Here is a 12,592-nt window from a genome sequence, read left to right on the forward strand (position 1 = left end):
CATATGTATTTCCAAGTGCTATAATTTTACTCATTATACTTAACTAGCCTACCTTTATTTTTCCCCCATAGACGAAAAGTAAAACTCTCACGGAAAACACCGGGGTGTATTATTTATAGCCAATTGCTGTTACATAAAAGGTAACTCATTGGAGACACACGAAAACATACATAGTAAAAGTTTGATGTATAAATAAGGAGGTACAAGGATACCAAAACCTTGATACAACAAAATTGTACGTAAGATTTATGATGAGGAAAAAAGAAAGAAAGCATAATAGCGATATTCAAATGACTTGCATGGATCAGTCACAATTATTTGTGCTTTAACTTCGGGTGAAGTGTACATATTCGTAAGGGCCATTCAGTGATGATGTTGCGGGTCAGGTCCTCCCGGTGAAACCCTGTCCGAATTCACTAGAAATCTCCTCTCGTTATGACCTTTGAACTTGGAGAGATCAAACCCGAGCTCCCGTAGCAGAACATGACTATCCATAGTGCCCATGTTTGCAACTCGATCATCATGGAGGATTCGAGCCTGAGTACTAAAGATTGGTGATGCAAATATGACTAAGAGTATGATAAGAGTTTTCTTAAGAATTAAATTCGCCATAACAGGTGATTAAGGAGAAAAGGTAAATTGTGGAGTTTGCGAGAGATCGAGAAAGAGATATGCAAAATGAGATGAAGCTGAGAGAGTATGATGATTTGTGTGCAATGAGACTTTTCTATTTATAGATAAAATTAGAGAGGCAAAATATGATGAAGATGTTAAGGATTGAGTAGGTTGGGTCAGTGGAGAGAACATGATGGGATCCACAACAAAAATGAAAGCCAAATCTGAGTCATATTTTTGTATTATAAAACTCATGCACGGACACACAAAAGCACTAATTACGATACAGGTTATTCAACTGACCCAACGATCGAACTTCTCAGGTGAACATCTATATTTGAGGGACCATTAGGAATTTACTTTACATGTATGGTTGATTAAGGATTTAAAAAGTTGGACATAAGTTTTTTTTGCCAAATATGTGAATGTCATATTAAAATGATGCTAGTTTGTAATGTAGAACTAGTTAGAGTCAACTAAAACAAGTTTGAGTCTACGGGATTTTTTGACCAAAGTGCAATGTAGACAGCCTCGTACGCATGCCCGAGCCACGCGCATTAGGTGATCAAAAGCTTTGTTTTCTTGTGTCCAAGGATAGCATCATGGTTGAATCGATCCAACTGCTTGAAAATTCCTTCTGGTGACAGAGCAGTGCCATTGTGTAGTCTTCTATTTCGATTTGCCCGCAAACTATTAAGGTTTACTATAGTATAATATAAAATGTCAACTAGTCCAGATTCTCATGCGAGACTACTCCATGTTATAGCCCTCTATATGCTTTAGACTATATATAGGCTCCGACTGGTGACATGTTGTATTAGAGTTGATTTACAATAAAAGTTACAATCCGATGTAACTTGCAGTAAAAATTATGTGGTAAAAACTGCAGATTTATGTAGTGAGTTCGCAGTAAAAATATGAGTTATTATTTTTTAAAATAATCGACTGGTAATACTTTCGATGTATAAATTGTAGTATTTTTTATTTCAAAAAATAACATTTATGGTAGATTTAACAAAATAGACTGAAAATATAAAATATATAATAAAAATATTATAGAAATATACTTCGATATATATATATATATATTATAGGAAAGGTATTTATATATTTTCATAATTTTGTATATAAAATTTTGAGTTACCAAACATAGTTAACAATTTTTTTTAAATAATAATTAATTTCAAATAAGAAAATCTATAAAAAAAAGTTTGACTAACTAGTGCATAATTACGTGATTTTTTACAATGGTTTGGTAAGTGAAGGAAAGTAAACTGAGAAATGATTACCATGCAATTAATATATTAAACTGTTAAAAAAATTAAAAGTAACCGTAATAATCCGTAGAAAACAAAATAACTACCACATCAACTTCTAATACATACAAAATGGCTTGATGTTGATTAATTATTTGATTTACCAATTTTACAAAAGAGATAACTCAAAATTGTACCTCAATGATAACACATGATAACTCAAACACAAACTCAAAAAATAAAAAATTAATCATGATTGGTAACATTTTTGAGTTATGGACATAAATCAAACTTAATCATTTGTAACTCATGTCACCAATCAAAGCCATAGATACTAGATTTTTCACCCGCACATCCGTGCGGGTAGATTTTTATTTTATAAATATATAACGGATATCATCACAAAACTTTAAAAGATATTTACATTTTAGTGTTATATATTGTGTAAATTTATAATGTTATTGGGTATGTTTTTTATTCGATATTATTAATGTATAATGATTTGTTTTATATTTTTTACTTTATTATTAATTGTTATTATATATTAATATATTTTCGAGTTTGGTAAAATAAACTTATAGTATGAAATAAAAAAATTGAGAATCTCTTTCATTTTTTATAATTTTTACACACTGAATACAATTCATTTTAAAATTTTATTTAGTTATACTATAAAACTGATATTTTTTTAGCATAATTTATATTTCTATGTTATTTATTTTAGTATATTGTGAGATTTTATAAGTAAATACATTATAATAATACTATAGTATTAATTATGAAAACAATCTCTCCATTAATTTAAAATTAATTTAAAAATATTTTAAAAATTTATTAAGATTTTGTTAAGTTTTTTCAACATATTTTGTTATAAGTAAAAATAAAATTTAAATTTACAGTTAAAATTTATTTATTAATATCTACAAAATTTATAAGATTTTTTAGAAATGTTATATATTAAATAGATTAACTTAAATAGTCAAATAAATGTAATTGATGAAATAGACCTAGTATAAATTTTTATGGTATTTCTTTTAATAAAGAAGATATAGAATATGATTATAAATAGAATACACTTTTATTTTATTTTTTTATAATAAAATTTTATTTAAATTAATGTATAATCTTCTCTATTAAAAGAGAAGTACCATTTTTATCTACCATAAAAAAGTCATACTAGCCTTATTAGGTCTATTTCATTAATTACATTTATTTAATATTAATCTATTCAATATATAAAGATATTAATAATAAATCAATGTTAACTGTAAATTTAAATTTTATTTTTAGTTATAACAAAATGTTGAGAAAAAATCTAACAAAATTTTTCTAAAAATTTAAAATAATTTATTTAAATTAATACCATTTATTAATTTCGTAATTAATAATATATACTATTATACAAATATTTAAATTAATACCATTTATTAATTTCGTAATTAATATATATATACTATATATTTTCCAAATCATCAATTTGGTTTTGCTATTTATTGTTGATATTCGTCAACGGTTTTCACAACCGTCAAATTTTCTAATGTTTATACCTCATTACCAAGGAAAAAAACACAAACGGCATCTTATATGTAAAAGATGTTTTTAGTAGCAATTATAGAAATGTAAAAGTATATATTAAAACAGAAGATTCAGCTTAATTTAAAAGTAAACCATATACACGATTATACAAATAAGTTTTTTTTTACAACATTACATATCTGTATTATTAAAACTGAAGGTACTTTTAAAAATTTAAATAGTAGATTAAATGAAAGTTGTTTGGAAACAAAGATAGCAAATTAATTTTTTTTTTTACATATTTAATCACTATATTTCTTTTTCATTTATAGATTCTATCGTTTGGAAACTTGGATAGCAAATTAAATGGAATTTTTTTGGAAACACGGATACCAGATTAAATATTTCTTTTTATTTATACATTTAGCCATTGCATTTCTTCTTTATTTACAAATCTGCCCCTTCACTTAAAATCAAAAATTAAAATTAATTAATTATAATGAATTGTTATTTCTTTTTGCTGAAAATAAAAACTGTAATATATAGTATATATTAATCTGCTACAATACAATTTTCAAGAAAACCAAATATCATAAAATTTATAATAATTCATAAAAACCTACTGTAAAAAATTAAATCATTTTTAAATAAATAAACAAATAAATTAATAGGTTAATATATGAATATTACAATTACATCAAATTGCATCAAATTATAAAATTATAAATATAATATTACGTACAGATAAAAATTTATTATCAAGCATCTATATTATAATACAATATATTCTACTCTAAATATATTTTACAAAACATAAAAATATTAATGGACATTTTATAAAATCAGTGGTTTATAAATTTACATTGAACGCAAGTTAAATCCAACACCCGCGCGGGGGCGCGGATCAAGATCTAGCTATAATTATACTTTCAATCTATGTGATATACGACTATTTCGAGATGGATTAAACATACTGGCAAAGAAAGAAAAAAACTATAAACATGTCAGAAGGTTATAATTTTAGAAAGTAAATTATTTTCACGAATATCTTCAATTTGTTAAGTTGCATATTTATAAGTTATATATTCCCGACTGCAAAATTTGAGTATCCCATCTTTAATTTTCAGTTTTAAGTTCTTAGGGTATTGTCATTTTCAAGAAACTAATAATATCTATAATTTTTTTATACAAAATATTGAAAACAAATTAAGTTATCATGACGTAGGTTCACGCCTTCTCCCAAAAGGTAGATAAAATAGGTATACAATTTGTGCGTAAGGTTGCACCTTAGTTTTTCTCCTACGTACTCATTAAGTTTTGACTTTTGACTATAATTTGATCCCTCCCCATATATATTTGGTGGAATGAATATTTGTAAGCGCTGATAAGTTCTCATAATAGAGACTATAAGCCGAGAAAAGTAATGGAAAAGGGAGAGGAAGAAACATTTCTTCTGACGGACCACGTCGAAAAGAATACGAGTGAGACACTATGGGGCGGTCTTGTTTTTCTTTTAGTAAAATCGCCGACAAGTTATCCAAAACCCATTTGATCTTTCTGTTCCTGTCCAACGCATGTATGTGGATGTCTTTCCTTACACGTTATATCAATGTAATCTTGTACATATTGATATATTTCAGTAGGTAATTTGTTAATTAAATTATTTATTGAGTCTAATAACTTTTTGACTAAAATGAGTCTAATAACACAGAAACGATAAATACTTTTCAACGTCATGATTTCGAGTCTCATCAATGGAGAAAAGTTACTAAGTAACACCATTTATTTGATCTCATTTTCGTGTGCCGAAAATTTCTAGTCGTAGCTCAATATAATCTTCAAAATAAATAAAACGCTGAAATTTTTGTTAGTGACAACGTTTACAAGATTCAACGAAAAACTAATAGTCTTATATAAGAACATTCGTTCCCCGACTTAAATAAACAGAAACAGTCAATCGCCATTCGAAAGTTGTCACCAGAGAGCATTTCTTGGTTAGCAATGTTACATAGTATATAATAATTGAAGGTCATAAGGTCGACAAATATAGGCATTGCCCACATGGGAATATTAGTCGGACCGACTTATATCCACATGCTCAGTAGGTCCAAGCAAAGGTTATCCATTTTCACTTTTATTCGAATATAAACATTATTATTATTATTATTATTATTTTGATCAATTCGATTATAAACATTATATAACTGACAAAGATAAAGTAACCAACGGCGACAAAAGTATGTCTGGATTTTTGTAAGGGTTATGTGAATAGAATAATCCGAGAAGAAGTATGTCAATATTTAGTCACATAATTTAAGATGGTGGCTGGTGAAAGGCCACCTATATAACTGCGTGACTAGATTACAAGTCAGTAAATTTGATACTCATATTCGGTTTGACTATTCTCATAGGTACCACTAGAGGTAGAGATTAAAGGCTCTTAGATAATAATATTCTTGGACTATTTTCTCTTTTTGTATACTATGGCACCGAATGGTAACAGCAGATTGAACGGTACGAGACAAGCGGTTTGACTGCGGTGCAGTTCTGATAGTTATAAAAACGTATAGATATATGGTATATATAGAAATTTTTGTTATTGTTAACTGCGGTGCAGTGCGGGACGAATGTTACCATTCAAAGTCTATATTGAGATGTTAAAACCTGGTTTACCCGGTAATAGCAGAAACCTATATAAAAATTTAGTTCTTTTAGCATCTTGTTTTTATTCTATTCATATTTGGATTAGTTTCATATGAGGTATCAACCAATTCTCCTTAGTCAAAAGTCGGCGAATACAAAAAAAAAATATTAGTCCCACAACAAATAATATAAGCCAGCATCAGATAATCCTCCTGAACCAACAACCAACGTATAGGAAAACAGAAAACACAGAAGACCTCAAGAGTCAGCTTCCAAATCAAACATAGGATGATAGTTTGCCGTGGTTTTCTTAAAGGTCAGCAAGATCCCCTGTGGTATCGGACTAAAACAGTTGGGATTCACTTGAGTTTCAATCTACTACAGTATTGTGATAGGAAGTAAAACCTATAAACCTGATTTGTTTTTAGCTGAAAATAGTGGATATAAGACAGGGAGATTCCTACTTACATATGATGTTTTATAGGATTACCTATTATGATCTAGGAACAATTTACTAACTAAAATCTATTACTAAGTATAATATATTATTACTATATTTTATTCTGAATGCAGTTTAATATTTTTTTTGCAAAATCTTGATAATGTGTAGTTTATTTGAAAAATGCAAAATAATTTCTAAAAATACAAAAAATTAAAAAGCTATAAAATCATTTTATCTGAAATATAAAATATAATTTATGCAGAGAAAAGATAAAATTGTATTTTCAAAAAAGTGGGAAATACAAAAATATTTCATCGGAAAGAATTATGTGATATATATTTTTTTTCAAAATATTAAATCAAATTTATAAAGAAAAATGCATGTTTAATTTTATTGGTAAAATATAGAAATAAGTTCTGACGCTAAATTTAAAGAAATTAAAACAATATTTTGGCGGAAAATGCAAAATCATATTTTAGCATGAAAAATGTATGTGTGGACTGTGTGGTTTATAAGAGGATACTTCAGTTATCTATATTGGGAGAAATAACTCTACATAGAAAAACTACCAACATTTATTTGGAAAATTTATAAGGATATTTTTCAATTTTGTATATGCGCCAGTGTCAAAATCAAAGAATAAACGCAAATGTGATTAACATACTTTTTAACAATACTTCTAAAATAATACATAGATGATCTCTGTATGATTTCTAGAATAGAATTTGGTATATTGAACCAATTCTGGTTAATAGATTGTAAATATGATGCGAAGTTTGTTTTTTTTTTTTGCTTAAAGTTTGGATATAGTTAACATGAATGCATTCAATAGATGTGAAACTTTATATTTTGAAACAATATATTAATTGCCTAATTGGTATACATAAAAGAAGTAATTGTTCAAATTCAAGGTATTATAGTTGTGCATTTGGACCTATATATAGTAACAAGGTAACGGTTTGGTTAACTGAAGTGTAATTTTCGTGAAACCGTTATCTTACGATCATTTTCGAATACTTACTTTTTTTCTAAATATCTTATTTCTTTACTGATCTACTCTTCTTTTTACTGATCAGTCCCTTTTTAAAAAAAAAAAAAAATTTCTTCACTGATCCGTCCTTCACGCTAAAGAGTTAGATATCTTAAATTGCTGTCACGATCAGTCTTTTTCACTCGTTGATTTGGACTTGTTGTTTAACCCATGATATTATTCTATCTCAAAATTCTTAATACATATTACTATTACTATATTAGATTCGAGTTTGACCAGTTCAGTATCAACACATAGTGATTGCATAAATTATCCTTGTACAAAAGATTATTCGTACCAAAATCTTCAGAAACTTAGTTAATACTACTGTGAGTATAGCCTAATTGGTTTGTACTTTCGTTAGTATAAAGTACGTAAATTTCACAATATCCATATGTATTTGAATGACACGAGAAAAATACACAGTATCCATATAAACTCATGGACAAATATATTAGTGGGGTTTTTGCCAAAACTAACCCACAACTTGATTTTAATGCCAAACCTATACCCAAACTTGAATCAAATGCAAAACTAACCTAAAAGCCTAGTGAAATTACAGCTCAGCCCCTTGTGACCAAACAAAAAAACAGAAGCCATTTTTACGAATATAGCCCCAGTAAATCGTCTGAGTCGTCTGAGATGTTGGAAGTCGTCTGGACGACTGAAGTTTAAGTCGTCTGGTACCAATTTATTTTAAAAATAATTTATAAATCTTGTAAAAAAATATTTTGATGCGTAAAAAATAAAAATCAAGTAATTATAAACAGTTTTAACTGATATAAATTAAGATATGATAAAATTGATTTGTTTTGAAGATAGATGAGTGGAAGTAGTGAATCATGAAATACTTTGGTTTAGGAGTTTGGCAAACATATGTTGTAGTATTGTATGTATTGTTAGGGTTAGATTTTGGAAAACTAAAATGTTTTTTTCAAAAATTAGTTTTCACTTATATGTGTTTATTTATGTGTATAGTAAACACTTTTCAAGTTTGATTTGGTTTTATGAAGTGTTTAATTAGATAATTAAGTTTAGGGGTTATGTTTAGGGTGTGGACGACTTATATTTCAGTCGTCTGTTGAATAATTTACCCGGACGACATATATTTCAGTCGTCCAGACGACATATATTTCAGTCGTCCAGACGACTTACTTGTAAGTCGTCTGGAAAGTCTTCTATTTTAGTTTCCCGCTAAAAATATTTAATTTCCCGCTAAAAATATTAAACTCTTCTGGACGACTTACATGTAAGTCGTCTGTTTTAATTTCTTCACCAGACGACTGAAATGTAAGTCGTCCAGGAAGTCGTCTGAGTCAAAAATATTTAACCTAATTGGATTTTTTGTCTCCCTATATAAAGAAAAATTTACACATTCTCTCTCCTCCTCTGAAATGGCTGCAACAAAAATGTAATGTTCATCATTCTAAAACTCTCCAACCTCTCTCTAATCTCTTTGACTTGAAAACACCAAACTTTATATGAAGTTTTCAGTTTTGTCTCATGTATTTCTTACTAATCTATCTCTTTTGCAGGTTTTTGATCAAATGGTACTCATCTTCCACTAATTTAGAGGTAGATCTATTAATTTTAGATATGTATTTTTGTGTGTTCTATAAATGTAGATTTATCTAATCTTTCACTCATTTTCTCTATTTTTAAGTCATTTGAACGTTTTTGGATATGCAGGTTTTTCAGATCTGGATTTGATGTGCAGGTTTTTTAGATCTGGAAGACTTCTGGGACGACTTACCTGTTAGTCGTCTGGAAGTCGTCTGGAAGTCGTCTGGACTTCTTGGAAGTCGTCTGGACTTCCAGGAAGTCGTCTGGACTTCCAGGAAGTCGTCTGGACTTCCAGGAAGTCGTCTGGACTTCCAGGAAGTCGTCTGGACTTCCAGGAAGTCGTCTGGACTTCCAGGAAGTCGTCTGGACTTCTAGGAAGTCGTCTGGATTTTTCTGAGCGTTTTGGTAAGTTCTTATGTCTGATTTTTCTTCATTTGGTAACTTCTTGTTGTATAAAGTTCTTACTTTTTTCCCAAACTAAAACTCTCCAAACCCACTCTAATCTCTTTGACTTGAAAACACCAAACTTTATATGAATTTTTCAATTTTGTCTCATGTCTTTCTTACTAATCTATTTTTTTTTTGCAGGTTTTTAATTAGATGGTACTCATCTTCCACTAATTTGAAGGTAGATCTATTATTTTTAGATATATATTTTTGTGTGTTATGTAAAGGTAGATTTATCTAATCTTCCTCTCATTTTTTCTGTTTTTAAGCCATTTGAACGTTTTTGAATATGCAGATTTTTCAGATATGGATTTAATATGCAGGTTTTTCAGATCTGGAAGACTTCTGGGACGACTTACTTGTTAGTCGTCTGGAAGTCGTCTGGAAGTCGTCTGGACTTCCTGTAAAGTCGTCTGGAAGTCGTCTGAACTTCCTAAAAGTCTTCTGGCAAAGTCGTCTGAACTTCCTGGAAGTCGTCTGGACTTCTTAGAAGTCGTCTGGACTTCTTAAAAGTTGTCTGGTCTTGTCTACTCAAGTGGAATCCAAGCTTGTCTTTGTAGATGTATGATCTATAATAGTTTTGTTTGTGGTCTGTTTTGTGAATTGCATGTATACTCTTTTAGTTGTGATTTTTTTGTAAAATCAGTAATAATGTTTTCCAAGATGTATTAAATGTGCTAACAATGTGTTTACACATTTACAAATCAATGAAATAATAGACTTCAGTAGCCTTTTTCTTATCTTTGGATCTCTCATATGCAATAATAAACTCCAATAGCCTTTTTCTCATCATTAAACAAGAATGTTGGTAAGAGATGGAAACAAACAATAGTAACTAGTCAAAGCATATCATATTTTTTATAAGTTTGCATTGAAAAACTTAGTCAAATTTAGTAAAACTAAGGGAGAGAACATATTTTGTAAATATGAGTTTTACATATCTTGAAGTTACTTATCACTCTTAAAAATACAAGTTATTCAAAAACTAAGGTAGAAGACTTAAAAACTAGTGGAGAAGACGCGGACGACTTCAATCTAAGTTGTCTAGACGACTAAACTATATGTCGTCTGGTCAACGCAGAGGTTATTTTTGCAATTGACTTTGAAATCTGTTATTTCGGACGACTGAAAGTTAAGTCGTCTACTATTGTTTGGTTAAAAAAAAAACTCCAAAAAAGCTAGACGACTTACATTTCAGTCGTCAGAGGTTAGTTTTGCATTTGACTAGATTATTTCAGAAGTTTGACTTTTTGGACGACTTACATTTCAGTCGTTTAGTGAAAATTAAAATAATAATATTTTTTTAAAAGTAGACGACTTAAAGTTAAGTCGTCGTAGGTTAGTTTTGCAATTGAAAAAAAAAACTTCAAGATTTAATTATACACAGACGACTTATAATTCAGTCGTCCACCAGACGACTGAAATGTAAGTCGTCCAGGATTTACGAGGTTTGACCAGAATCTCGGAAAAAAGTCTTGGACGACTTACAATTAAGTCGTCTGGTGGACGACTGAATTATAAGTCGTCTGTGTATAATTAAATCTTGAAGTTTTTTTTTTCAATTGCAAAACTAACCTATGACGACTTAACTTTAAGTCGTCTACTTTTAAAAAAATATTATTATTTTAATTTTCGCCAGACGACTGAAATGTAAGTCGTCTGGGGAAGTCAAACTTCTGAAATTATCCAGTCAAATGCAAAACTAACCTATGACGACTGAAATGTAAGTCGTCTAGGTTCTTTGGAATTTTTTTTGAAACCAAACAATAGTAGACGACTTAACTTTCAGTCGTCTCAGGTTACAGATTTCAAAGTCAATTGCAAAAATAACCTCTGCGTTGACCAGACGATTTCCAGGTAAGTCGTCTACAGCCAGACGACTGAAAGGTAAGTCGTCTACAGCCAGACGACTTCCCAAGTAAGTCGTCTGACGAACAGATCTGGAAAAAAACTCAATGTCATACCTTAAATTGGTGAGATAAGTTCCTTAGCATACATAAGGCTTCTCCAAGCACACAGAATCACAAACGAAAGTCACCCACCCGTAATCGTTAGCTTCTATGACTCTATGAACCATAAAAATTTTAGAATCAAAATCTTGGGTTTTTTTAGCTCATTGTGGAGAGAAAGTGAGAGAGATATGTTGTGTTTAGTTCACAAGAATGGAAAAAGAAGAAGGGTAAATCGATTTTGGGAGCATTAAGAGCTTCAAATTGGTTGTTCATGGTGGTTGTGGTATTGATGACAATGGCAATCTTGTAATTACTTGAAGATGATGAGGGTGAGAGAGTAAAAATGTCATTTTCGAAAAAAAAAAAAAAAAAAATTGATGGCATTTTCGTAAATTATATGAACTTGTGGGGTGAATAGGACAAAACCAATTTTCAAAAAAAAATGAGGTTAGTTTTGTGTTTGACTTTAAGTTGTAGGTCAATTTTGCAAAAATCCCTATATTAGTCGTGGTATGTATGACCAGACTTCCTCTCGTCCTAGATACTAGGGGAAACTGAAAGACAAATCTTGTATATTATATAAGGTCATATTATTGTCAAATGTTGAGCTAATTAAAATCAAACTGAGAAGTGAGAACTATGCTTCTGGTGAAGGAAATTGATATTTGTGTGTTAAATTTAAATTAGGTCCACCAATCTACATTTCCGAGGTCCCATCTCTCTTTTGAGTTACGTCTGCTGATGAAACAAAGTGCTAAGAATGTTTATATTTTCATTTCACCATTAGTATATTTATAGTTTATTGTGCTAAGAATAACTTTTAGTAATTAAGAAAAGAAAGGCATATGTATGAAAGTGACATTGCCCCTTCAAAAAACCTTATCTATCCCTTCCAAAACCTAGAAGGCACCTTATTTGTACTAGATTCCATTAGTGATTCAATTCTAGTTAGCTACTTTCTGATAAAAACTAATATATATCTATATATATATATATATTATTGTAACTAAAAAGTCGAATATGTTAATTAAAGACTATACAAGTAAATTTTAATAAGCTAAACTATTCGTTTCGATTTGTTCTTTTTTAGTTCGCACAAAACCAGAACTTATTATGGATTCAAGTGCAA

At 29.5% G+C, this 12,592-nt stretch overlaps 1 protein-coding gene across 1 annotated transcript; it reads right to left on the minus strand.

Moving 5' to 3' along the window:
• Nucleotides 1–79: 79 nt before the first annotated feature.
• LOC103867914 (CLAVATA3/ESR (CLE)-related protein 5-like) lies at nucleotides 80–7,954 on the minus strand. The gene is made up of 2 exons (XM_009146009.2): nucleotides 3,326–7,954; nucleotides 80–1,410 (listed from the first exon to the last, which is right to left on the minus strand). Exon 2 carries the CDS (start codon nucleotides 610–612, stop codon nucleotides 364–366), a length of 249 nt encoding a protein of 82 aa, XP_009144257.1. The 5' UTR covers nucleotides 613–1,410; nucleotides 3,326–7,954; the 3' UTR covers nucleotides 80–363.
• Nucleotides 7,955–12,592: the final 4,638 nt, after the last annotated feature.

Source organism: Brassica rapa, chromosome A05 (assembly GCF_000309985.2).
Source record: "Brassica rapa cultivar Chiifu-401-42 chromosome A05, CAAS_Brap_v3.01, whole genome shotgun sequence".
NCBI lineage: Eukaryota > Viridiplantae > Streptophyta > Magnoliopsida > Brassicales > Brassicaceae > Brassica > Brassica rapa.